Below are 26,847 nucleotides of genomic sequence, written 5' to 3'. Positions count from 1 at the left end.
ATTGAATTTCCCAAGAATTTTTTTGGGGGACAGGAAGGGGAATAACAGGTATTTGTACAAGACACATGCAAGGAACTGACAATGCCAGAAAAGAGTGGTGTGGAAATCAAGCAGTCTGTATTCAGTGTAGTGACGTGATTGTATATAATGCACTGTTTGGGAACCCCAAAATATATAACAAGAATGAAAGGAATTACTGAGCAGTTGATCAGTGAAAACAGCAAACAAGGCAGTGGTTGTGGAGGAGGTTGCAGGGGAGGGCTCGTGGAATCATTTGTGTAAATACGGGCAGACTGAACTTTTCCTTTTCTCCAGCAGACACGTACCATCTATTTTCTGGAATGTGTCAAATGTATCACTTGATTCTATAGGTTTTTTTCATTGCCGTCTAATGTTTTGAGATTTCACCAACACCACCACCCCCCCACCCCCCCCCCCCCCCCAAGTTTGCTAGGTGTGCAACAAAATCCAAAACTAAGTGGGTGTCTTGTCAGCGAGGAAGTTACTTAGGTTTTATTTCTGGAATGCTCTAGCAAAGGAGAACTTGATGTTGTTTTCCCAAATGGGAATGAATTCAAAAAGAAATATAGCAGATCTGGTAGCCATTGCTGTTGCTGAGGTGACAGGAATATGTTATAAAAAGTAAAATTCAGGTCTTCAGAGTATAATAGTAAATCAGCTTTGTGAAGGGTTTAAAATGTGTGGAACAGGAGGCTGTAGTTTAGGCTCAGGAGTGGACACTAAGAATATTGAAAAAAAAAAATAATCTGAAAAGGTATAAGCAATTTTTGGAAATGTTTTTACTGGGAACTTTTCTTAATCCAAAAACTTTTAACAAGCTCTGCTTTTAACCTCCCTAGGAAGATGCAGCTCTCCCTAAGGTACTATGTTAACTGTAAGAAATAATTTATATTCTCACTTATTTTCCTGTAATGCCTTGTTATTTCCTGGTTGATCAACCTGAATTTGGAACATTATCTATTCATACAGCTGTGTTGGCTTCTTACATGCTGTGAGATGACAGCCTGATTATTTGAAAGACTATTTCTGGATTGCAAACTTTGCATAGAAAACTGCTAATCTTTACTTCAATAACTTAAATTGGGAGCCCAATTTTTTTTTTTTTTTTTAGACATGGACATACTCCAGAATTTTGATAAATCTGTGTGTCTTTCAGTGTTTGCTGCTCTATAACTTGGAGTGAGAGGTCTGAAAATTTCAGTTAACAAGTAATGACCTGCTTTATGTATTCTGTGCTGAAGGGAAGAGGAAATTCATTCATCACCTACTCTAATGCTCAGTTTGTGATGCTCTATTATTTTCACTAGAAAAGTATGAGCGTGACTGCTTATTTTAAGCATTTATGTGTGATGCCTTCCTTATTGGTTGTCTTTCTTCTCAGTTTAATCCCTTTTTCCTACTCTCTTACTGGCGAATAATTTTACCTCCTTTTATAGCTAAGAATATACATCCTGTGTTGTTTTGTATTTCATTTTTCTGTGTTTGGAGAGTGCTTCCACTTATATAGTCAGTGTAGTTGTTCCCCTCTGCCTTATGTAGAGCAGGACTGCTGGAAAGGCTATGTGAGATGGTATGCAGTAGCGGTGGTGATCTGAGTGGCTGTGTTACCTAGTACAAATTTACATAAAAAAAGAGTTTTTCTTCAGAAGTTCTTTGTTTTTCTTAACATTTCTGAAACTTTCATGAGCAGTCTTTATGTAGCTTAGCAGTTACATGTTAGCATAATGTGTTGAACACCAATTGCTTTGACTTCTTCTGAGCATCACAGATCAATCTGGCATTCATTTGGCATAGAAAGAATGATTTATAATACCTTACAGGAGAACATAATCAGAAGTCAATGTCTTTTGTTACTATCCAAAGATCAAGGCAAAGCTGAATCAACAGGCAATCTGTAGTACGTTTTGTTTATTACATCTTGGCACTTAAAATTTTTGGCTATATAGCCTGTTTTAGCTTATGCAGTTAAATTATATGAAGTTTGCGAGTAATAGAAAATACATAAGGAACTTGTAGGCTAACAGGGAACTTAAATTTAATCAGTGAATATATTTATGGATGTTGTATTTAAGTTAAAATGTGTAACATAGTGTTTGACCATTGTTGTTGTAATTGCAGCCAAGAGGCAACAGAAAACATGGTGCATCATTTATCATCACTAGAGCAATTACAGGTAAATATGACTTGTTCGTATGTTCATGACTCATAAGAATGATGTGTGGATTGCTTGTAAAATTTACAATTCTGCACTTTAGGGTGGCTAATAGAGTGCAGGATGTATTTTCAGGAAGATATTTTCTGATTATCAATAGTGCTATGTTATTTTTATGTCACTTTTGTGAGCTTTCTCTTAGCTTATTGGGACAAACTAATAAATCATAGATCCAAGAAGTTTAGAAGCTCTGTTATGTTTTGCAAAGTATTGTTGAAGTTCTTTTTCTTCTACCAGGTCTAGCATTGGGCTGTTTGCTAGTTAGACAGTTCTATAAGGAAAGTCTACATTGTGGTCATATTACATTGCCATTCAACACCTGGTTTATGCAGTAACTGAATTGCATTTTCATCCAGTAGGAATTTCTCTTAGCATTTCCAGAAGTGTGTAGTGATTTTTTTTTTTTTTTTTTTTCATAGAATCATAGAATCATCTAGGTTGGAAAAGACCTTTAAGATCATCCAGTCCAACCATTAACCTACACTACCAAGCCCACTCTAGACTAATCAAGGGTAGACCAGACTAAACCATATCCCGAAGTGCCACATCTACCCGTTTTTTAAACGCCTCCAGGGATGGTGACTCCACCACCTCTCTGGGCAGCCTGTTCCAATGCCTGACCACCCTTTCCGTAAAGAAATTTTTCCTAATTTCCAGTCTAAACCTCCCCTGGCGCAGCTTAAGCCCATTTCCTCTTGTCCTATCGCTAGCTACTTGGGAGAAGAGACCAACACCCACCTCACTACAACCTCCTTTCAGGTAGTTGTAGAGAGCGATAAGGTCTCCCCTCAGCCTCCTCTTCTCCAGGCTAAACAACCCCAGTTCCCTCAGCCGCTCCTCATAAGACTTGTTCTCCAGACCCTTCACCAGCCTTGTTGCCCGTCTCTGAACACGCTCCAGCACCTCAATGTCTTTCTTGTATTGAGGGGCCCAAAACTGGACACAGTATTCCAGGTGCGGCCTCACCAGCGCCGAGTACAGGGGGACAATCACCTCCCTGCTCCTGCTGGCCACAGCATTCCTGATACAAGCCAGGATGCTGTTGGCCTTCTTGGCCACCTGGGCACACTGCTGGCTCATGTTCAGCCGGCTATCTACTAACACCCCCAGGTCCTTTTCCGCCAGGCAGCTTTCCAGCCACTCCTCCCCAAGCCTGTAGCGTTGCATGGGGTTGTTGTGACCCAAGTGCAGGACCCGGCACTTGGCCTTGTTGAACCTCATACAGTTGGCCACGGCCCATCGATCCAGTCTGTCCAGGTCCCTCTGCAGGGCCATCCTACCCTCGAGCAGATCGACACTCCCACCCAATTTGGTGTCGTCTGCAAACTTACTGAGGGTGCACTCGATCCCCTCATCCAGATCATTGATAAAGATATTGAACAAGACTGGCCCTAAAACAGAGCCCTGGGGAACACCGCTCGTGACCAGCTGCCAACTGGACTTAACACCATTTATCACTACTCTCTGGGCTCGGCCACCCAACCAGTTCTTTACCCAGCGAAGAGTATGCCTGTCTAAGCCGTGAGCTGCCAGCTTCCCGAGGAGGATATTATGCGAGACGGTGTCAAAAGCTTTGCTAAAGTCGAGGTAGATGACATCCACAGCCTTTCCATCATCTACCAGGCGGGTCACCAGGTCATAGAAGGAGATCAGGCTGGTCAAGCAGGACCTGCCTTTTGTGAACCCATGCTGGCTGGGTCTGATCCCCTGGTTGACCTGTACTTGCCTGTGGAGTTCGCTCACGATGAACCTCTCCATAATCTTCCCCGGCACCGAGGTCAGGCTGACAGGCCTGTAGTTCCCCGGGTCCTCCTTCCGGCCCTTCTTGTAGATGGGCGTCACATTGGCAAGCCTCCAGTCATCAGGGACCTCCCCTGTTAACCAGGACTGTTGATAGATGATGGAAAGTGGCTTGGCAAGCTCCTCTGCCAGCTCCCTCAGTACTCTTGGGTGGATCCCATCCGGCCCCATAGACTTGTGAGCGTCCAGGTGGCATAGCAGGTCATTAACTGCTTCCTCCTGGACTATGAGGGCTCCATTCTGGTCCCCATCCCTATCCTCTAGCTCAGGGGCCTGAGTACCCTGGGGATGACCGGTCTGGCTGTTGAACACAGAGGCAAAGAAGGCGTTAAGTACTTCAGCCTTTTCCTTGTCCTCGGTGACAATGTTCCCCCCCACATCCAGCAAAGAATGGCGATCCTCCTTGGCTCTCCTTTTATTGCTGATGTACTTATAAAAGCATTTTTTATTATCTTTTACAGCACTGGCCAGATTGAGTTCTAGCTGGGCTTTTGCCTTTCTAATTTCCTCCCTGCAGGACCTAACAAGATCCCTGTACACCTCCTGAGCTGCCCGCCCCTTCTGCCAAAGGCGGTAGACTCTCCTTTTTTCCCTGAGTCCCCGCAAAAGCTCCCTATTCAGCCAGGCCGGTCGATTTCCCCTCCGGTTGGTCTTACGGCACACGGGGACAGCCCGCTCCTGCGCCCTTAAGACTTCCTTCTTGAAGAGGGCCCAGCCTTCCTGGACCCCTTTGCCCTTCAGGACCGCCTCCCAAGGGACTTTCCCAACCAGGGTCCTGAAGAGGGCAAAGTCTGCCCTCCGGAAGTCCATGGTAATAGTTTTGGTGCCCCTCCGCTTAGCATCACCCAAAATTGAGAACTTTATCATGTTGTGGTCGCTAAGCCCGAGACGGCCTCCGACCTCGACATTTCCCACAAGCCCTTCTCTGTTGGTAAACAGCAGGTCAAGCGGGGCACCTCCCCTGGTAGGCTCGCTTACCAGCTGCATTAGAAAGTTATCCCCCACATGCTCTAGGAACTTCCAAGACTGCTGCCTCTCTGCTGTGTGGTATTTCCAGCAGATGTCTGGCAAGTTGAAGTCCCCCATGAGAACAAGGGCTAGCGATTGCGAGACTTCTGCCAGCCGCTTATAGAATGCCTCATCTACCTCTACCTCCTGGTTGGGTGGTCTATAATTGATCTGCCATTTGCATTTACTCTAATATAAGAATTCATTGGGCAAGGATAGAGGGTTTTTCCCTTAATACCTTTCTCTTTTGTGAGAATTTCTGACATTGTGTGCAATAAGATGGAGAGTGTTTACAAACTGCTAGAGATGTAATTTTTGCCTCTTTTTCTGTTTTAGGTCCTGCATTGTTTTTGCTTCGGTACATCTGGTGCAGGTAGGTTTGATGAAAATAGTGCTTAATCTTTTTATTTGGTAATATTTTTATGGTGTTTTGAGTTGATGGAAAGTTATTTTTAATGAAAGTAAAATTGAACACTTGTTTAGAATATTGTCCAAGCAATGCTTAGGATATTCTCTTTTCATAAATTTAAGTTGTAACCGCTTAGCTGAAGCCTATCTAGAAAAGAGCTGGTGTATACTAATTTGACTTTTCACTTTTATCGGAAGCCTAAGTAAACTTGAAGTTGAAACATCATCCTTCTCAAAACACGTATTTATCCTCCTCACTCTCAGCTGAGATATTACAAGTGAAGCTGTTTGATGTTTTGGGTTTTTTTTTTTTTTTTTTTTTTCCTTAAGCCTCAATGACAGGTATGATGGCATGGCAGACTTGCTTCCTTTGGAGTAATAATTTGGATTTTTTTTTCCTTGACAGTTCAAACTGTTGTACAAAAAGCTTGATAACTAGTTGAGCAAAACTCATGCCATTTATAGATTTAACTTCTGATTCAAAAGGCACTTAAATGGTCCCAGAAGCCTATTGGGGTAAATACAGTGTTCCTGGAGAATTTCAGGTCTGTGGTTATACTACTCTGTTGATGCACTTGGCAGCTTTGAAGATATCAGTTCTCCCCTTTTAGGGGTATTCTGTTGGTTTTGAGATATACGAAAAGGAGCATTAAGGTGGCCTCCTGTGAAACAATACTATAATTGAATTCAGCAGGCAATGCTGTTTTCCTTATTGCCGGTGTTCTACTTTATTTTGTGCCCTCACCCCCTTTTCTTGAGGGTGGGATAGTGGTGTTTATGGGCTCCATACCATCATATAAGTCTAGTTGTAAGGATTCAGTTGCAGAGAGAAATAACTCATTTTTCTTCCCTCCCCCCCAGTAGTCATATTTAAAGTCTGATTTCTAGCTTTTATGATTGATTTTAGTTGAGACTTTCAGGTATTTAATAAAAGTGTTTGGGAGGGAACTCAGGAGGCCTCTAGTTTAAAGCCCTGCTAATAGAAGGGAGAACATTGAATTCCGACTGGGTTCCTTCGGGTTCTGTCCAGCTAGGTCTTGAAAAGCTTAAAGGATGGAGATCCCAAAGACTTTCTGGGCAGCCTGTTTCAGTGCCTGACTGTCTTCATGGTGAAGAATTTTCCTCCTTATGTCAGCTTCGAACCTCCCCTGTTTTAGAATCATAGAATCATTTAGGTTGGAAAGGACCTTTAAGATCATCGAGTCCAACCATTAACCTAACGCTGCCAAGTCCACCAAAGGATTGACCACAGTTTCTTGTGCTCCTGCCATGCACCTTAGTGGCTTCCATCTTTGTGGTAACCTCCTAGTTATCAGAGAGCTGCTGTTTGGTCCCCCTGAAGCCTTCCCTTCTCCAGGCTAAACAAGTACAATTCCCTCAGTGTCTCTTTGTAGGGCAAGTGCTCCAGTCCCCTGACCATCTTGGTGGCCTTACAGTTTATTGGTGTTCTTGTAAAGAGGGGGGCCCCAAACTGCCTGCTGACCAGAGTATAAAGAGTGATGAGTAAATAATCAGTTCCCTTAATATGTGGTTTTGTTCTGTTAATACAAACAAGGATGTTGTTAGCCTTCATCATTGGCAGGGTGCAGTGTTGATTCATGTTTAGTTGCTGAAACCTCCCAGGTGATCGATGGTTGCCTGTCGTGGTTTAACCCCAGCCAGCAACTCAGCACCACACAGCCGCTTGCTCACTCCCCCTGCCCTGGTGGGATGGGGGAGAGAATTGGAGGAGTAGGAGTGAGAAAACTCCTGGGTTGAGATAAGAACAGTTTAATAATTCAAATAAAATAAAGTAAAATAGCAATGATAATAATAATATAATAGTAATAATAATATACAAGGCAAGTGATGCACAATGCAATTGCTCACCACCCACCAACCAATGCCCAGCCAGTCCCCAAGCAGTGATTGCTGCCCCCCGGCCAACTCCCCCCAGTTTCTGTACTGAGCATGACGTCATAAGGTATAGAATAGCCCTTTGGTCAGTTTGGGTCAGCTGTCCTGGCTGTGCCCCCTCCCAGCTTCTTGTGCACCTGGCAGAGCATGGGAAGCTGCAAAGTCCTTGACTAGCACAAGCAGTACTTAACAACAACTAAACCATCAGTGTGTTATCAACATTCTTCTCCTACTAAATCCAATACACAGCACTATGCCAGCTACTAGGAAGAAAATTAACTCTATCCCAGCCGAAACCAGGACATTGCCTTAAAACTAAGTCATCTGGCATGTGTATCTCAGGTACTGCTTTTGTTAGGTGTATGTTCTGATTTCGCCTAATGTTGTTGTTATTTCAGCCCTGCAAAGTTTTCTCTGCCCACTGGACTGGTTCGTCTAGTTAGTAAGCAGATCAACTGGCACCTAGTACTTGCAAGGTAACCAGCTTACATGCTTTTCCATTTTTGGCAGTAGTGAATGTATTAATCCTTCTTTTCCTCCCCCTGCTGTCCCCATTGGTAACAATGCTGAGTTCATGTTGTGCTAAAGTCATGTTATTCTTTTTTGGTCAAGAGAAATACTGGAGGCTTTCACAGGTAGCCTTGGGGAAGAAAGGTCGGCCTGGTACCTAGGGGCTTCCACACTGCTTTCCGTCATTTAATGCATCTCACTCAGGTCTGAATGTCCTAGCTTTTGATGCAAAGTGGCTTGCAGTGCATTTCTTCTTAAACTCAGGTCCTGAATTTGATCAGTTAAAGACCTATAACTTGGCAGGACATGTAATATAAATTGTTTATTTTAAGATTTGTAGAAAGTGAATGCATACCCTCAAGACTTGTCTGCTATTGAATGAGAGGAGAAGTGAGAGTTCCAAGGCTAGAACCAGCTGTTCTGCAGTAATTTTAGCAGCATCAGTGAGATCACTGGCTTTTAAAAATACTCATAAATATGTACAGAAAAGTGGTTCAATGACATGAAGGTAGTATGGAGTGTTTTAGTTTATTATGTATTATTGCTGAATATGGTAAGTGGTTCAGCAGGAGCTCTGTACTCTTGAGACAGATGATGATTCTTTGAGGGAAGTCAGATGATCCCTTTTGATGCACAACATGCCATTTGCAATGTTGTATGTTAGGTACAAAGACAGGAGACCTGCTTCTAAGGAGATGACATAACTTAATGAAGTATGACAGTTGTTTATTTGAGATAAAGCAATACGTAGTTTTAGATACTGCTTTTATAAAATTATCCATAAGCAACATCTGATTCTGACTTCCCCTGCAGGAAGATTTTAGACATTGTTTCTGGTTTTTTTAGTGCTACTAGAAAAGAATGACAGATGCATTTCAGTGACATGAAGGGAATCTTATTATAGCACTGATTTTTTTTTTTTTAATAAAAATTGGTATTTCCCAGTTTGTTTTGATTTACGAAAGAGGAAATTTATATCTAACCTTGCAGAAAAGCACCTCGAGCTCTGATGCACATACCATACCGACTAGACTTTAAATGAACTTTCACACCTTTATTTTTCTCTTTCAGCAATGGTAAATTGTTGGCAGTTGTTCAAGACCAATGTGTAGAAATCAGGTAACTTAGTATGATCTATTGCTTCATGACCACAGTTGTGTAGTTCTGAGAAGGTGTTTCTAGTCAGTTACTAACCATACTTTTAAAGATTTTTATGGGTTTTGGGGGAATGTTATGTATTGTGAAAGTAATCTATGGAATAATCCCAAAATATATTATCAGTTAGAAAGCAGAAGCCTTCTATTTCTTCTTAGCTCTTGGCCATTCCCCATTTAAAAAAAAAAAAACACCCCCCCCCCCAAATATTAATGTTACAGATAAATTTATATAGGTATCGAGCTGTATCTCTCTCTCCCTCGCTCTTTTTTTTTTTTTCCCCCCAAGACATGAAAGATAAATGATTAAGATGCTTCAAAACATTAAACACAAATCATGGTCTTTTTAACCTTTGCCTTTCTGTTCCCCTTTAAAGTCATCATGAGAGAACAGAAATTCTCCCCTAATAAATGGGACAAGGAGCTAGTATTCTGCTTATCTGCAGAGTAGCTGGCATGTATGATACTTCACCTTATTTTACAAGTAATGTGGATTACTGAAAAGACTGATGCTTCCCTTTTTCTTCTGCTCTCTAACAAGCTCTTCTTTGCCAGTTCAAGAACACATTTAGCTGTAGAATGGATCTTGATTGAGTGTGTTTACTTGCTTCACAAAAATCCATTTGCTAGAAGGTCAGACCTTCTATTTATATGTAAAAGAAGCAAGTGTATGAAAATTGTTCAATCAGAAGTGGTGTGAACACCATAAATGTCAGCTTATAGACTATAAAATAGATCTTGTGTTTCAACTGTATTAATGTAACTATATTCTTGCATAGTTTCTAAAATTGTAACCTAGAGAATACTGACTAGTTTTTTTTTTTTTCTAAAGTTACATGCTGAAGTTCTGAAATGCTGCTATCCTATTTGGAACAGCATTGCTACTAAATGAGGGATGTTAGTATTTATGGATTGGGAGGAGGGTTTCTAAAATAATATTGTTAGTTCCTGTAGCTGCCTAAGGGTGAAGGCTACTATTTGCCTTTTTGAACAAGTAATCAATTGCAGGCCTTTGAATTGTGCACTTAGAGTATTTTTGTAGTGTTCTGTTTATTCTGGAAAATTGAATAGTGTTTCTTATTTAAATCCATATGAGTCTTTTTCTGCAGGTCTGCAAAAGATGACTTTGGATCCATAGTTGGAAAATGTCAAGGTATACAATATGGCAACCTCTACATCATTACTTAGTGTCGTCATTGTTTATTATTCATGCATTGCAAAGTGGTGGTGTCGGTTTACTTTAAAGATAACGTTGTAACTTCTTAAAAGCATTGGGAGGAATCTCTTAATAATTTTGCTTTGTGAATAGCTCCATTACCCTCCCTCCCCCCTCTTTTCATGCTGATTAACATATAAAACCTGACGCTGAAATGACATGATAGTTAAAATTACTATCATATACACACATAGCAGGTGTTGGAAGTGGTGAGTTTTTTTTCCTCCGAGATAAGCTTGTAATGATGGTAGGCACCACACAACTTTGATGCAGTTGACTTTGTGTTTTGTTTAAGGGATTATATTTATATTTCACTTTTTAATAAATTTCTTCCTTTTTCATAGTGCCAAAGGATCCTAACCCTCAGTGGAGGCGAGTGGCGTGGAGTCATGATTGTACGTTACTTGCTTATGCTGAAAGCACTGGAACAGTGAGAGTGTTTGACCTAATGGGTAGTGAGCTTTTGGTCATTTCACCGGTAAGTGCTCTCTCTGATTAAATATGAATATAGTAGAACTTTTTTTAAGGGTAAAAGGTAATTTCCACTTTTTGGCCTTTTTTAATAATGACTTACTTTGGTTTAAAGGCTTACAGTATGAATACCATGCACAAATGTACCATGAAGTGTTTATCATATGATGGATATATTATATCTTAAGTTTAAGTTATGCGTTAGTTTGCAAGGTAGCACATGCAAAGCATATACTTTGTGCTGTTGTATCTAGTCAGAAACTTCATCTTCCTTTTCTTTTTCTTAGAATTGTGGTAGATCTGCAGTATGTCAGATTGCGAAAGTATAGAATCACCTACTTAGTTTGTGTGTAAATAATTACAATTTGCAGTAGTAGATTACAAATCTGCACTTATAAATCCAGAAATATTGCTCAAAGAGCAGTATGAGGATTTTTTTTTTCTTGGTATGAGACTAGATAATTGCTGTTGGCTTGTCCCATACAATATATTTTATACTTTGTATATTCAAAGGTTGTATGAAACTAATTTGGGGAGGTGGCTCAAGTGTGTTTCCTTAGTATATTGTCTTGGCAGACCTTAAAGTAATGATTTCTTTAAAATCCAGAGAAAAAGTATATTTTGTTACTAATACAAACTATGAAACTTTATTTTTTTAAATACATTTTTATACAATATAGTAAATTTAACTTCCTAGTTCTTTCAGTAACCAAGACACTTTCTCCTCTTTTTTTTGTGTGTGTTTGTTTTTTGTTTTTCTTTAAATCCCCTTTCTCTCTCAATGTCTGTCTGCATTTTTGGGTAAAGACAGCAAGTTTTCCAGGAGATCTGAGTTATGCTATTGCTGGATTGATCTTTCTAGAATACAAAGCAAGTGCCCAGTGGTCAGCTGAACTGCTTGTCGTTAATTATCGTGGAGAACTGAGAAGTTATCTTGTAAGGTAAGCATAAGCTTTGAGAAGGCACTGTGAACTTCAGAGGAATTCTTTCCACTCTTTAAAGAAAATAAATCTGAAATAATATATGTATTTTTTTCCCCCCATACTTAGTGTTGGAACAAATCAAAGCTTTCAAGAAAGTCATAGTTTCAGCTTTAGCAGCCATTATGCCCATGGAATAACAACTGTCATTTATCATCCTGGTCACAGGTAAGTGTTCTGTCTGCTACCTGCCAATAATATGGAAATGATGAACAAAAGTGGCAAGATAAACATTCATGTGGGTTGCATAAGGAGGGAGAGAAGAAAAAATCTATTTTAATATTGGTATTTAGTGGATCAGTAATAACAAGTCATATATCATTGTACTTATGAAAGAAGCCCTAGTTGGTGGTCTCACTTTACTAATCAAATAATGAAAATCAAGTTGTGTCCTTTATTATATGAGTACCTTGCATAAGCAACATTTTTTTAGAATGTGAGGAATAGTTTCAAAAGATGTTTCTGAATTTGATGGGGGTAAGGACTGATGTATTATTTGTTTAGTTTTTTTCTGTCTGGATTTGATTGCTGGACTCATTGGCCAGCCCATTTTCCGTAGTGTTCTGACTGGAACTGCCAGGCTTTGGTATTTGGAGTTGTCTTGTGATGCTTTTTCTCTCTTAGTAATGCATTGGGTAGAGATACCAGACTTGAAAGATGGACCGATTGACTGCCTGCTCTTGAACCAGGTGTAGTTGGAATAGGTCCTGGTTAGCCAACTACTTATGTTAAAAATGTATTGACCTTTTTAATATCTACTTGTTATATAGCAAGGTAAACTCAGCAACTTCATTTTCTATTTCTCTTCAGCTGTAGGAACTAAACTTCCTTGTAGGCATTTTTCTTCTATTAGGTTTTACTAGGATTGCTTTTGTCAGCACAATATGTTGTATCACTGTATTGTTTTAAATGAAAATTAGGCTTGGCTATAGAATACCAGAAGAAACTCACTCAGTGTTAAGCGAGCTGTTCTGTCTGTCTTAGAAAAAAATGGTTATTAATGAGAAGTAATGTTCTTCTAGCTTATTACTTCGAGAGATTAATCTTTAGTATGGTTTCTTATTTCTACCTAGTTCATATCTAGTAATTCCACATAATTAATGCTCAGTATACTAAATATAGAGTTTTGAGGTAATAGGTGTGGGTTATGGAGTTTTGGTAGTGCTATGTGACCAGATAACAGAACCTACTCCTTCTTTCCTTTGATCAGACCAGGTTTAATGGTTCTTGACACTAGTTTCCAAAGTTAGCTTTTCTGCTCCGAATATTAGGAAGGAGATTGATTATAACAGTGAGTGTTGCAAAGAATGTTGGTTAATATTCAAAGTATGGTCAAATAATTATTCTCACAATTATACTAGATGGATGTGCTTGCTTTTCATGTCTGATGCATTTCTGAGCAAATGATGTCAGAACTGTTAAACTCTTATAATGGATGAACCCATTAACAAGAAAATACGTAGAAAATCAGCTGGCATAGTTGTCAACCAAATAGTATGGATGTTGCTTTGTGTGTGCTAATGAGAACTTACTGCCATAGAGGTTTAAAAGAGGTGGCGGGAGAAAGGTAAAAATAGCAAGTTTTGTTTTCCTTCTTTCCTCCCACCTCCAAGAGAAGTAATTGCTTAATAGTTTTGGTTTTGCTACTATTCTTATAAGATCTTAGGTTAACGTTTTTAAAACTTAATATTAGTGTGTAGTAAAAGAGCAAGAGACAGTGCTGGTTTTGTGCTTAGAACAGTTTATTTAGAATATTAGTAATTAAAGTGATTTTTTATGGAAGCTTATGGCTGGCATAATTTTTTTGTTGTTGTCTGTATTGCATATTTTCTAGGGAGAGAAATGCCCTTTCCTTATGTGAAAAGATGTGGTTATATCTGCTGGTGAAGAAATATGTTTGCATAACGTGTGTGGCATTCACATTCAGGAATTTCTTGGTTTTGCCATGAGATACTGTGACTTCTTCCAAGAAAAGAAAAATATTCAGGTGGAGCCCCCTGTGATCATAGTATCTCCTGCTACGTGCAGTCAGTTGACTTGCTTAGTAAAGGTGAAAAGTTTATATTTGAAAGAACGCACAGTTGGGTGGAATGGATGGAAAGCAGAGAACACTGATGTTTTGCGCTCTATGTAGGCAAGGCTTTTCTCTTCTGTTTTGAATTTACTCTGTGGTAGAAAACTTTGACATTAGAGAACTCCAAATTCATGAGCAGAATCTCTTGCTGAAATTGTGTTTTTATCCAAAAAAAACCCAGAAGGAGTTGAAGGGAGACAGTTTTCTTAAATTGTGCATTAAAGAAAATTGTAGGTGCATATGAATGCTTCAAAGTTTTCATTTTCAAGAATGTGAACTTTGGTCACTTAACCTAAGTTCAACTTTGTCACTGTGTGCTTTCTTGCATTTCATTTCGTTTCAGATGGTGAAGTTACACTGGTCTATTTCCACTGCTTGTAAGCCTTGCCTTGTTGCACTCTATATTGCTATGTATTTGCTCATTACCTATTACAGTGCAATTAAATTGTGCTTAAGAACTTAATAAGCTTTATTTTTTCAACTAGGTGTATGATAATTGCAAACAGAATATTTCAGTAGGGAATGTATCTGAATCTGTAAGAAAACTTGAAACAATAGCTTTGGGAAAAAGTCTGATAATGAGTTTCACTGCTGTTGAAAAGTGTTAAATACCTTAATTTAGATGCCTAATGTTGATGTTATCATGTGATCCAGGCTTCATCTATGATGGAGTTTATGGTGCACTTTAGTTGACAAAACTTAAAAGTCTGCTTCAGTGTGAGCTCTCTGTAGGCTGTAATGGAAGGTTCAACACCTTGCTTATTTTGAGCATCTTACTCTGGAGCTGAATGTCTTTCTTCAGGGTTATCTGCAGTTGCTACAGAAAGTGTTTGATACTAGAGCCTAAAATGTGTGATGGCTATAGGGGATGAAGGGTTTTAGATTCAGTTGGAATTTGCTAGTTGTACCAAGATTGGTGAGTGAAGAATTGCGTGGAAGCCGCAAGTTTTTCTTGGATGCCTTAATTGAACTTGCTGTTCTTGAGACTGGTATTCCACTAGTTATCTTCAGCCCAACTTTGTAGAAACCTTTGAAACAGAGTACAATTGAGGTACTGCAAGGGCAGCCACTTTTTTGAGACTGAAGGAACCTCTGGAGATCTAATCCATTCCCCTTCACAGCAGGGTCAACTAGGGCAGGTTGCTTGGAGCCATGTCCCTGCAATCCAAGACCTGCACGTCCCTATCCTCCCTTAGGAGCGTGGTCTGGGTCAAGGTCTCTGTGATGTTCTGGGGTAGTTGTTCCAGTGGGTACTGGGGACTGAGCCTGGCGGTGCGTGACTGCAATTGCTGAGAACACGTACAGAGAGTTTCTGGCCATCATTTTCTGCAAGCTGCTGCACAAAATGCGTCATCTGTTGGCTGTGTTCTAGGCCTGGCACTTACATAGATCTTTTTCTAGGACTTGTTGAAAGGGTTCCTGATCCTTATGAATCAGGAGTCAGCTGGAACAAAAGCTCAAAGTGCCCTTTGAATCAGGAACAGCTGGCAGACCTTGTTAAAAGCTTCTAGAGCTTGCTAGCTAGCTAGCTCTTCCTGGCAATGGCAGGCATCGTGAAGTTCCTCAGAGGCTTCCCAGGAGTCCTCTGATGATCCCAGAAGTATGTAGAAGATTAAGAGAATCTAGTAATGGAGCTCAGAAACTGCTGCACAAACTGCTGCATGCTAGCTGTGCTGTGCGTAGAACACACATGCAAGAATAAAAATTATTTAAGATTTTAACATTTTAAGAACTGTTGCATTGATCTTGATGTCTATAACAGCGTGATAAACGAATCTTTGCCTTCTAGGGAGTTACTATTATGTGTCATATATTAAGTTAACATTGCTTTGTGACCCATCCGGAGTGGCATAAAACTACAGCTGATATGGTTTGATTTAAGAACCCAAGTATTTGGCCAGAAAAAGAAGTTTTTCAGACTGAGACTAACTTAAAAAAAAAAAGTAGTAAACAAGAAAAAAACCCTCTCCTGTTGCTGTTCCCAGTCTACCTGTCAACTTGTTATTTTGGAGTCATCTCCTGTCTAGTCCTGAAAAAATAATTGGTAAACAAGGGCAGCTCTTTGCTGAGGCTCTCAGGAGTACCTTTCATTTTCTTTTGATGCCAGTTGTGTTATTCATCAGAAATTATTTTCTGTCCCTGCTGTTGCATTTTGCTCTCTGAAAAGCTTTTTACAATTTTAAGTACGTGCCGCCATGATGAATTTCTCTGCAGTCCTGGGAGGAGGCTTTTTGTCTTGAGGTTGTGTGTTTTGTGTGTGTCTAAATTGATATGACATCTTCATTCCACCTGTCATTGAGTTTCATTTATCCTAAAAGATGCTTCTGAATTATAAATATGTTGCACTGTATGTGACAGTTTTTCCAGAATTTCTTTGAAAAGATTTATCTTGATGGAGTTTTTGAGAGCTCGTTCAGGCAGTTTTGGAGCTACTGCTGTCACTATTATTGACAATTCTTCTCTTGGTCTTTGTGCTACTATTTGTCTCTCAGTCACCTCTGGCACAGTGCGGTCAATTGTAATTGAGCTCTAGTCACTGCTGCTGTTGAAATTTTTAATTCAGTGGCATGATGCACTGGAAGCTGGAGTTTATGGAAGAATTTAGGTTCCTATGGATGGACAAGACTATAGATAAATAAATCTTCCAGAAGATTATGCCTGCTGTCTCCTGGTTATTAGGAATTGACAGGTGTGTTGTAACGATTTCATGAACTTCTTGTTTACTGATTTTTTTTTTTTTTAATTTTTTTTTAATGCTTTCATCATGGTCAGGCTGTGAAAGAGACACATGCGAAACTTGCCTTTTGTCCTAAAAAAAAAGTTAAGAAATTCATCACTTCATGTGTGATGATGGACCTTGCCAACATCTTTCAGAGTTTTAAGATGTGATTACGTGTTCACTGATGATAGATTGTGTGCTCAGATGCGAGTACCCTAACGTGTTTATTCTTGACTAGCTAAAATGGACGTAAATCGCATCATGTACAGCAGGGTAGATAAGTATTTTGCTTATCCTGTGAACAGTAAAACCTGTTTGAGCTGTTTGGAATTTCATGCGGCGTGCTATGTCTCTGCTGAAAGTTCATTTGTTTGGTAGAGGTATGCACTGCAAGATATTTGAAAACTTGTTACTTCCTTGTTTTTAAGTGAACTTCCTCAGAAGAACTATATAGGATGTCTTAAAGATGGCTTTTGCCTGAGTTGGGGACAGCTCTTATGTTCTTTGATCAGTGGCAGTGTGTGAAGCTTCTCCGATAGAACAATCGTAGGCAGAGGAAGGTGGCAGAATGGAAACGTCAGGGAGAAGGAAAATAGAAAATATGCAGAAGGGAAACAAACAAATGGATTATTAAGTGTATGACATTTAATCTGTGAAACTTTTCTCTTCCCAAGTGCACTTTTCCCCAGTAATCAGCAGAAAATTTGATATTAAAATATTTCGTGTATTTCTGAGAACTGTGTTGTTTATTGGTGGCTGTACCTCAAGTGTTATTATTTTCCATGTTTCAGAAGGATTGATGTTCTTCTCTCCAAGCCTTCCTTGGTTTAAGTCACTTTCTTCAGGAAAGAATAAGAAACTGTTCGAGTAGTTTCTAGTATTTGTTGATGTCCGAAAGTTGAATGAAATTAAACTTGCTATGTTGTTCTGCTCGTTGCTTCTGATCTCCTCAGTTGCTTGAGTATGGAATTGCAAATATTCTGGTTTTCAATGTCTGCCTTTCTATTATTGTTATTTTTAACCAACCCTGTAGTCTTTGAGAGTCGTGGTACCAGAGACATTCCGAGATCGAGCTTGTGCTTAGTATGACTTGCAGAACAAAGTACTCTTACTAGTATTTTGGGTTAAAGTGGTGTCTTGGTAAGTTCCTCTGAGTTCCTGTCCAAATATTTACTTGAGAGCTGTCCAACCAATGGATCAGAATGAACTAGTATCAAAACCAAACAGCTGGCATTAATTGGAAACTGTTAAAATGTAAAGCAACTTGGGTTCATTGAAGATGTAATGTTTGTCACATAAAACGCTTAATGCAGTCTTACCTCACTGTCACGAATGCAGGTTTGCGAATCCTGCTGATTATGTCAATTTACTATGAATGAGTGATTTTACACAGTTTGATTTAGTAACAGTTAGAATTTACTTGTAGCAAATAGCAGAATTTGATTGTAATATTTTTAATAGCACTCAATCATCAATGATTAATAAAGTGATTAGACAAAATTGATCAAAACAGTGACTTAGTTACAGATTCGAAGATGGCAAGGTTCACTCTATTACTACATGGAAGCACATAAAGGGAAATTAAATTACACTGAGTTGGAATGATTCGCAAAGGGATTGCGTATGTAGGGGATAAGAAGAACCCTCCTGTTGAGTCAGGAGGTTCAGAATAGACCCCCTTGCTTTCTAAACTCCTTCGCAGAGAGGAGTCTAGGTGTGGCTGGGCCCACTCTTAGTCTCAGACTTGGTCAATGGTTCATGTGAATAAGGATAATATATACATATATGTATATACATATATATATGTATATCTAGTACATAGAAGTAGTGCATAAAAGGAAATTAGGTTACACTCAGGTGAGAGAGATTGTGGATGCAGGGGATAAGGAGGACCCTCCTGTTGAGTCAGGAGGTTCAGAATGGACCCCCTTGCTTTCCAAACTCCTTCTCAGAGGAGTCTAGGTGTGGCTAGGTCCAGTTGTAGTCTCAGACTTGGTCAGTGGTTTATAGGAATAAAGATAATGCAGCAGTGTAAGACTCACTTTGAAATTAAATCGTATGTCTACAGACTACTTGAACTGATTCACAAATGCATACACACAAACATGAATGCATATATAAAAATGGTATACCTGTTAAAAATTCCCCTCAAGTTCAGGGAAATACTCACATCTAATGTCTTGGCATTTCTCAATGGGCGAGGGTTGAGCCTTGAGGAGTGAAGGGTTTCAGCCCAGGCTCCACTGTCGGTCCTCAGCAATGGATTTCTGGTTGTAACAAACTTTTGGGGTCTGCTAGCTCTGAGAGGCGTCTCGCTCAGAGGGAGATGCTGGTGCGGCCCGCGGCGGTCCAGGAGAGCTCCAAGGGCCTCACTTAGGACTGCCATTTATAGGATTGTGAGAGGATTGACTTTAATCACCAGTAAATTTCCACCCGAGCCACAATTCGGGTCGACTTGTTGCTGGAATTCCAGCAGTGATGATACCACCCTGTTTCAAGGCTGTCCGGGGTAGCTGTTTGTTCTCATTCCCCTCGTTAGCCATAATATGAATGTTGATAAGAACAGAGCCGCTCTCTGCTCCAGCCGTGTAGGAGTTTCTGGTACAATCAAGGGGCGCTTAACTGACCAACTCGGTACACAAAAGCGGCGGCCTGGAATTCCTGAGATCATAAAGCCATTGAAGAGAAAGAGGAATGTGGGGGGGATGCACCACCACACTCGCTAGCTTGTTCAGGAAAGAGGTATGTACTGTAGGAGTTCTTTGGCATTTTAACACGGGGATTGCGGTGCTCGCTGAGCAACAGCCATATTTTCTGTTTAACAAGCGCTATTGATGGTGAAGTTTATTCTGCGATCTACATAATGCTGAAGTACAGTCCTCTCTTGCTGCTCTGTCTGTGTTGGAGTTCTCTCACAGATTGTCTCATATCATGCTTTGCTAATTGTTGTCATCTTCATAACCCAATTGCTTTGCTAAGTATCTAAGGGAAAGCTGTGTCAGGTGAATTTTATGTCTGCTTTTTCCCTATGTTATTGCTACAAAAAATGTGTGCTAATTACTCAAGAAGTATGCTTGCTTCCACATGCTATTCAGGTTACCAGTTTTAAGGAGTCTGAAATATGATCTGTGCTACTTGTGCTAGATTTGTTTGACTGTGATAGGAATCTGTTTGTTCCTTAAAGGATAACATGGTTTCTTCTTGGTATGCTACAGCAAGAAACCACAGCATCATGGATGCTCAGTCAGAAATTTTACATATTCTAAAGTTAAACATCGCCTCCTTAAGGGAGAAGTAATTCCTCTTAGCTGTGCTATGCTTTACTTTCTGATCATAAGAACAATGCAAAATGACCCATTTTCCTGTTAATTATGGTGGTAGACTGAGAGTCTTCTATTGCTGTTTTTGTGGAAAATGGTGAAAGTGATTTCTGTTTTGCTGTCTTAGGCAACTCTTTACACCACAAAATAACTAAAACTCTTAAGAACCTTAACAGACTGTAAGCATCCGTGGTAGAAGTCATCTTGCTGTATGTTTGTGAATAGCATAAGACCTGGGAATGTTAAATAAGTTTTACTGACCTCTCTTTAAGAGGATTAAATGTGGAAGGAGATTTTTTTTTTCTTCTTCGTTCAGTTGACTCTTGCAGGAAAGGTTTTGAAATACACTCAAATCACAGCTGAGAGCTATATGAGAGTCAGCCGCTAGGTGGTAGAGCATTTCAAGAGTAATGCAGGCTTTGAAAATTGATAAAGGAGTGTTCTTACGGCTGAATTTCTGGCTTTTCTAATCTCTGCCTTTTTTGCAGATACTTTACTTTTTGATGGGTTGTTCACTAAAATGATGCTTCCAAACAAATTCAGAAATCTGTCTGATGGAGATCGGCTGTCTCCAAGGGGGAAAAGGATTCTCGCCCATGAGTTGGCGGGACTCATTGAGAAGGCTTTAAACTAGGTTTGAAGGGGGAAGGGGATATACACGGGCTCGCTAATGAGGAGCCCAGGGGCAGCATGACAACGTTGGGGGTGAAATCGATAGCCCAGCTTAAGTGCATCTACACCAATGCACGTAGCATGGGCAACAAACAGGAGGAGCTGGAGGCCCTTGTGCAGCAGGATGGCTATGACATAGTCGCCATCACAGAAATGTGGTGGGATGACTCTCATGACTGGAGTGCTGCACTGGAGGGCTATAAGCTCTTCAGAAGGGATAGGCAGGGAAGGAAAGGCGGTGGGGTGGCTCTGTATGTTAGGGAGTGTTTTGACTGCATAGAGCTTGACAGTGGTGATGACAAGGTGGAATGCTTATGGGTAAGGATGAGAGGGAAGGCCGGAAAGGCGGATGTCCTGTTGGGAGTCTGCTATAGACCACCCAACCAGGATGTAGAGGTAGATGAGGCGTTCTATAAACGGCTGGCAGAAGTCCCACAATCGCTAGCCCTTGTTCTCATGGGGGACTTCAACTTGCCAGACATCTGCTGGAAATACCACACAGCAGAGAGGCAGCAGTCTTGGAAGTTCCTGGAGTATGTGGGGGATAACTTTCTAATGCAGCTGGTAAGCGAGCCTACCAGGGGAGGTGCCCTGCTTGACCTGCTGTTTACCAACAGAGAAGGGCTTGTGGGAAATGTCAAGGTCGGAGGCCGTCTCGGGCTTAGCGACCACGACATGATAAAGTTCTCAATTTTGGGTGATGCTAAGCGGAGGGGCAGCAAAACTATTACCATGGACTTCTGGAGGGCAGACTTTGGCCTCTTCAGGACCCTGGTTGGGAAAGTCCCTTGGGAGGCGGTCCTGAAGGGCACAGGGGTCCAGGAAGGCTGGGCCCTCTTCAAGAAGGAAGTCTTAAGGGCGCAGGAGCGGGCTGTCCCCGTGTGCCGTAAGACCAACCGGAGGGGAAATCGACCGGCCTGGCTGAATAGGGAGCTTTTGCGGGGACTCAGGGAAAAAAGGAGAGTCTACCACCTTTGGCAGAAGGGGCGGGCAGCTCAGGAGGTGTACAGGGATCTTGTTAGGTCCTGCAGGGAGGAAATTAGAAAGGCAAAAGCCCAGCTAGAACTCAATCTGGCCAGTGCTGTAAAAGACAATAAAAAATGCTTTTATAAGTAAATCAGCAATAAAAGGAGAGCCAAGGAGGATCTCCATTCTTTGCTGGATGTGGGGGGGAACATTGTCACTGAGGACAAGGAAAAGGCTGAGGTACTTAACGCCTTCTTTGCCTCTGTGTTCAACAGCCAGACCGGTCATCCCCAGGGTACTCAGGCCCCTGAGCTAGAGGATAGGGATGGGGACCAGAATGGAGCCCTCATAGTCCAGGAGGAAGCAGTTAATGACCTGCTACGCCAACTGGACACTCACAAGTCTATGGGGCCAGATGGGATCCACCCGAGAGTACTGAGGGAGCTGGCGGAGGAGCTCGCTAAGCCACTCTCCATCATCTATCAGCAGTCCTGGTTAACAGGGGAGGTCCCTGATGACTGGAGGCTTGCCAGTGTGACGCCCATCTACAAGAGGGGCCGGAAGGAGGACCCGGGGAACTACAGGCCTGTCAGCCTGACCTCGGTGCCGGGGAAGATTATGGAGAGGTTCATCTTGAGTGAACTCCACAGGCAAGTGCAGGTCAACCAGGGGATCAGGCCCAGCCAGCATGGGTTCACGAAATGCAGGTCCTGCTTGACCAACCTGATCTCCTCTTATGACCTGGTGACCTGCCTGGTAGATGATGGAAAGGCTGTGGATGTCATTTACCTGGACTTTAGCAAAGCTTTTGACACCGTCTCGCATAATATCCTCCTCGGGAAGCTGGCAGCTCACGGCTTGGACAGGCATACTCTTCGCTGGGTAAAGAACTGGTTGGGTGGCCGAGCCCAGAGAGTAGCGGTAAATGGTGTTAAGTCCAGTTGGCAGCTGGTCACGAGCGGTGTTCCCCAGGGCTCTGTTTTAGGGCCAGCCTTGGTCAATATCTTTATCAATGATCTGGATGAGGGGATTGAGTGTGCCCTCAGTAAGTTTGCAGATGACACCAAGTTGGGTGGGAGTGTCGATCTGCTGGAGGGTAGGATGGCCCTGCAGAGGGACCTGGACAGGCTGGACCAATGGGCCGTGGCCAACTGTATGAGGTTCAACAAGGCCAAGTGCCGGGTCCTGCACTTGGGTCACAACAACCCCATGCAACGCTACAGGCTTGGGGAAGAGTGGCTGGAAAGCTGCCTGGCCGAAAAGGACCTGGGGGTGTTGGTAGATAGCTGGCTGAACATGAGCCAGCAGTGTGCCCAGGTGGCCAAGAAGGCCAACAGCATCCTGGCTTGTATCAGGAATAGTGTGGCCAGCAGGAGCAGGGAGGTGATTGTCCCCCTGTACTCAGCACTGGTGAGGCCGCACCTGGAATACTGTGTCCAGTTTTGGGCCCCTCAATACAAGAAAGACATTGAGGTGCTGGAGCGTGTTCAGAGAAGGGCAACAAGGCTGGTGAAGGGTCTGGAGAACAAGTCTTATGAGGAGCGGCTGAGGGAACTGGGGTTGTTTAGCCTGGAGAAGAGGAGGCTGAGGGGACACCTGATCGCTCTCTACGACTACCTGAAAGGAGGTAGTAGTGAGGTGGGTGTTGGTCTCTTCTCCCAAGTAGGTAGCGATAGGATGAGAGGAAATGGGCTCAAGCTGCGCCAGGGGAGGTTTAGACTGGAAATTAGGAAAAATTTCTTCACGGAAAGGGTGGTCAAGCATTGGAACAGGCTGCCCAGAGAGGTGGTGGAGTCCCCATCCCTGGAGGCGTTCAAAAAACGGGTAGATGTGGCACTTCGGGATATGGTTTAGTGTAGTCTACCCTTGATTGGTTTAGGTGGGCTTGGTAGTGTAGGTTAATGGTTGGACTGGATGATCTTAAAGGTCTTTTCCAACCTAGACGATTCTATGAATCTATGATCTGTTCTCAAAGTTTTTGTCAAAGTAATCCTCAATTAAATATAAAACTGGTTATTAATAAGGTGAAAGGGCTTCAAGGAAAACATTTTGATGCATTTTAGTGGTAATCAGCAATAATTGTAAGAATTCCCTCAAAGTTTTTAAAATACCATCTACTGTGTATAGCAAAATTACTGCATGCACATTTATGATTGGTGAAATGGCTTTAAAAACAAAATTGAAAAACCTTGACGCGTTCGGTTCCTCAGTAAAAGTGAACTAGCTTTCGTACCACATGTGAACAAATGGAAATGTGATACGTAAACAGAATAACCAGAACTTTTCAGAAGCTTAAGCTTATGACATTGTTGTCATTCTTTGAGGGTATGGGAGAAACTCAAATTGAAGCCAGACATGTTTTCTTTTAAATGTTGGGAATTATGCCTTATTTGGAAAGCTAGAGATGAGAATGGATAGGGATAAATGCCACAAATAACAAATGTTACTCAAGTAATATTTAAGTCTTTTTGTCTGTGAATAAACACTCTGAAGTTTAAAGCTTATTGGGGCTGTTAGGTATCTTAATATACTTAATCTTTTTGTTACTGGAAGCAAACTGCTATAGTTCTGACTTAAGACAATTAAAAAACATTTATGTGGCAGTATATGAAACCATAATATGCCTTTATATATTTTACAGACTTCTGCTTGTAGGAGGCTGTGAAACAGATGAAGATGGAGTATCTAAAGCAACTGGTTGTGGGATATCTGCTTGGAGAGTTCTGTCAGGCTCTCCCCATTATAAACAGGTCACTAGTTATGAAGATGACATTAGAACAGTAAGTATGTTTCCTCATTTTATTGGATGAATATTGTCACTGGCAGAATTATCAAACTGGAAGTTCAATATGAATCAATTTCCAAAAGAAGAATTTAATGCAACATTTTGCTATTTTGTAAGCTACAATGTGGACTTCTAATAAGCTATCTCTTCCCTCTCCCTCCCCCCCCAGCATCTGTCTATTTTTGCTTTTTCTGAAATATGATTTGAACTCTTAAGTTCTTGATTATGGCTTGTGGTTTTTAAAAAAAAAAAACAAAACAACAAAATCCAAACAAACAAAAACCAAGCACAAAACCCAAAACAACGAGAAACAACAACATAGTGTGGAAATATGCAAACTCCTTAGTTGTGTACTGGGATATGTTACCTGTCTTTGGAAAAATTCCAGTTATTTTTGTCTTTTTATTACTTCATAACAAAAGGCAGTACACCTGAAATAAATGTTTCAGTTTAAGTCTGACTCTTGATTTCTTTTGCTTCTAGTAGAAATGAATGTTTGATGTGGTAAAAATGTGGATATCCTGAAATCAATTTACAGTATACTAGGATAAATTTCAGTATTTACTCTTATATAGGTATTGCTTGGTATTAAAAACGAGCTGCTAATTTCATTGCAGATTGGTAGTGCTTTCCTGTGGCATGATATATACCTAATGAAACGGGCAAAGCTACGCAAATTGCGTTTTATTATCCTTGCATTCTTTTAAAATAGGCAGTCTTAGGGAAGTTTAAAGAATCCTGTGGGGTTGTTTTAGTACTTTAGAGATGACTTAGTGTTTGGTGCATAAAACAATGTATGAGATTGTCTTTCATTGTATAATATGTTCCTGTTTTTGCAGGCACAGAGAAGAGGATTATTAAGGATTATGAATATAAGATTTTACAGCAGGCGGGGAACAGAACAGGTATTAAGGTCTAGGTCTACTTCAGAAATGTATTTTATTAATGTAATTGTCCATTAATGACTGAGAGACTGATTGAAAGTAGTTTTTAATTTATGCAACCTAAGAATTAACATTTCTATAAAAATTGTCTAAAATAATAAGCTTTTAGCGTTAAATGGAGTAGCTTGCCTTTTATTTGGCTTTTGTAAAAATCCAAGTAGTTCATCTGCTGAAGCTTGAATCTTGGGTTTTCAGCATACTGACAGGAACAGGTCTAGAGATGTGGAGTGCAATGTTAAATGTAAACTCTTATCCAAAAGGAATGTGTAAAAAGCCACCTAGTTATTTGTTAATGAATGTAACGATCGTAGCACGTTAGGCGTGTTATATATTCTACAAGAAGAGAGTAGATTGTGACGATGTTTCTCAAGTATACACCTGAGAGAGAAAGAAGAGGAACTCCAAAACCCAGTCTTCTGCACTACCCCACTCCTACTAGAAAGCAAACAGAAAACCCATCACCTTACAGCTCAAAATTTTCTTACAATATCGAGAAGAAAAAAACTAATCATTCATGGCTTAAATAGGGCAGACTTATTTTTTACAGTCTGTTATGAGATACTATGGAAACATTTTGCTAAGTAGCTTCAAAGGTTTATTATGGGTCAAACTTCTACCACCAGGACACATGCAAACCTAATGAAAGTGCTGATCAGAATCAGCTTGTTAAAAAATGCTGTGTATGGGTCTTGTATTCTCCTCTCCCATGAATGAGTGAGTGTTAAATCTCGAGTGTCATGCTGCGGTGTAGGTGTGTGCTTTCTGTATTTCTAAGGCTTTGCACACAGTGCTCTTGGCTTGCTTCTACATGCCTTAGGAGCTACCCATGCAGTACTGCACCACCTTCTCCTATTTCTTGTCTATTAGTTGTGTGTAGCCTTTGTTTGATTCCTTTTTTTATACCTCCTCTCACTCCTTGTAAAAAATTTGTTTTCACCTTTTTTGCTTTACAAGGAAAAAACAGTAAAGGATCTGTCTGCTACCCTCACTGTGTCCTCCTGAGAGGAAAAATGGCTGACCTGAATTTATATGGACTTTGGAAATGACATTAATAGAATTTTGGGATGTTTAGGTGACTGGTTAAAAGAAGAAATTGCATGCTTGATTGGAAGGGGAAAACAAATCTTTCTGAATCTCTCTCAAGGGTGAAACAGGGAGAGGTTTTATTTCCTTCACTGAAAATATAAAAGAGAAGGCTGAAGTAAACTTTTTTTTTACTGGAAGGCTAGTACTGGGTGTAGCTGTACTAAACTTCAACTTCATTGCACTTGTCAGTACTAAGTTTACAAAGAAAAGCAGAGATTATTATTCATCCTTGAATGTTTGAATTGTATTTCAGAGATTATGGTTTAAATATGTGAGGTATAATTTATATTCTTAGTGGGAGATTGGCAACAGTGTTAAGGTATGACAGACACAGCAGCTAGAGGACTTGTATATTAGAACTAGCTATACTGGGAATTGATTCTTAGTGTTGCTAACTTAAATGATACTTATAAAATGTGAAGTGCCAACCTGCTGAGGTTTTCAGTATCTTTTTCTGCAGTTCCGTTAAGTTGACAAGCTGTTTACTGAGGCAGCATTGCTTGCTTTGCAAAAGGACTGATTAATCTCTGTAGATAACAATGCTCGGGTGGTAAATTTAAATGTGTTAATGGCCACCCAACATCTAAATTTAACAGCAACAGAAT

General features: G+C 40.8%; 1 protein-coding gene across 1 annotated transcript in view; it reads left to right on the top strand.

Moving 5' to 3' along the window:
• The window catches only part of NBAS (NBAS subunit of NRZ tethering complex), a 182,115-nt gene that overhangs the window by 2,487 nt on the left and 152,781 nt on the right, over positions 1-26,847 (top strand). The window contains exons 2-11 of the mRNA XM_075706796.1: positions 2,140-2,194; positions 5,378-5,414; positions 7,744-7,821; positions 8,927-8,974; positions 10,119-10,162; positions 10,570-10,703; positions 11,504-11,637; positions 11,746-11,844; positions 24,069-24,207; positions 25,052-25,117. Coding sequence (XP_075562911.1) covers positions 2,140-2,194; positions 5,378-5,414; positions 7,744-7,821; positions 8,927-8,974; positions 10,119-10,162; positions 10,570-10,703; positions 11,504-11,637; positions 11,746-11,844; positions 24,069-24,207; positions 25,052-25,117 — 834 coding nt within the window. The remainder of the gene's footprint in view (positions 1-2,139; positions 2,195-5,377; positions 5,415-7,743; positions 7,822-8,926; positions 8,975-10,118; positions 10,163-10,569; positions 10,704-11,503; positions 11,638-11,745; positions 11,845-24,068; positions 24,208-25,051; positions 25,118-26,847) is intronic.

The sequence above is a fragment of the Pelecanus crispus genome, chromosome 3, assembly GCF_030463565.1.
Source record: "Pelecanus crispus isolate bPelCri1 chromosome 3, bPelCri1.pri, whole genome shotgun sequence".
In the NCBI taxonomy this organism is placed as follows: domain Eukaryota; kingdom Metazoa; phylum Chordata; class Aves; order Pelecaniformes; family Pelecanidae; genus Pelecanus; species Pelecanus crispus.
The sequence above is the reverse complement of the archived record's forward strand: the minus strand, read 5'-3'. Positions and strand labels throughout refer to the sequence as shown.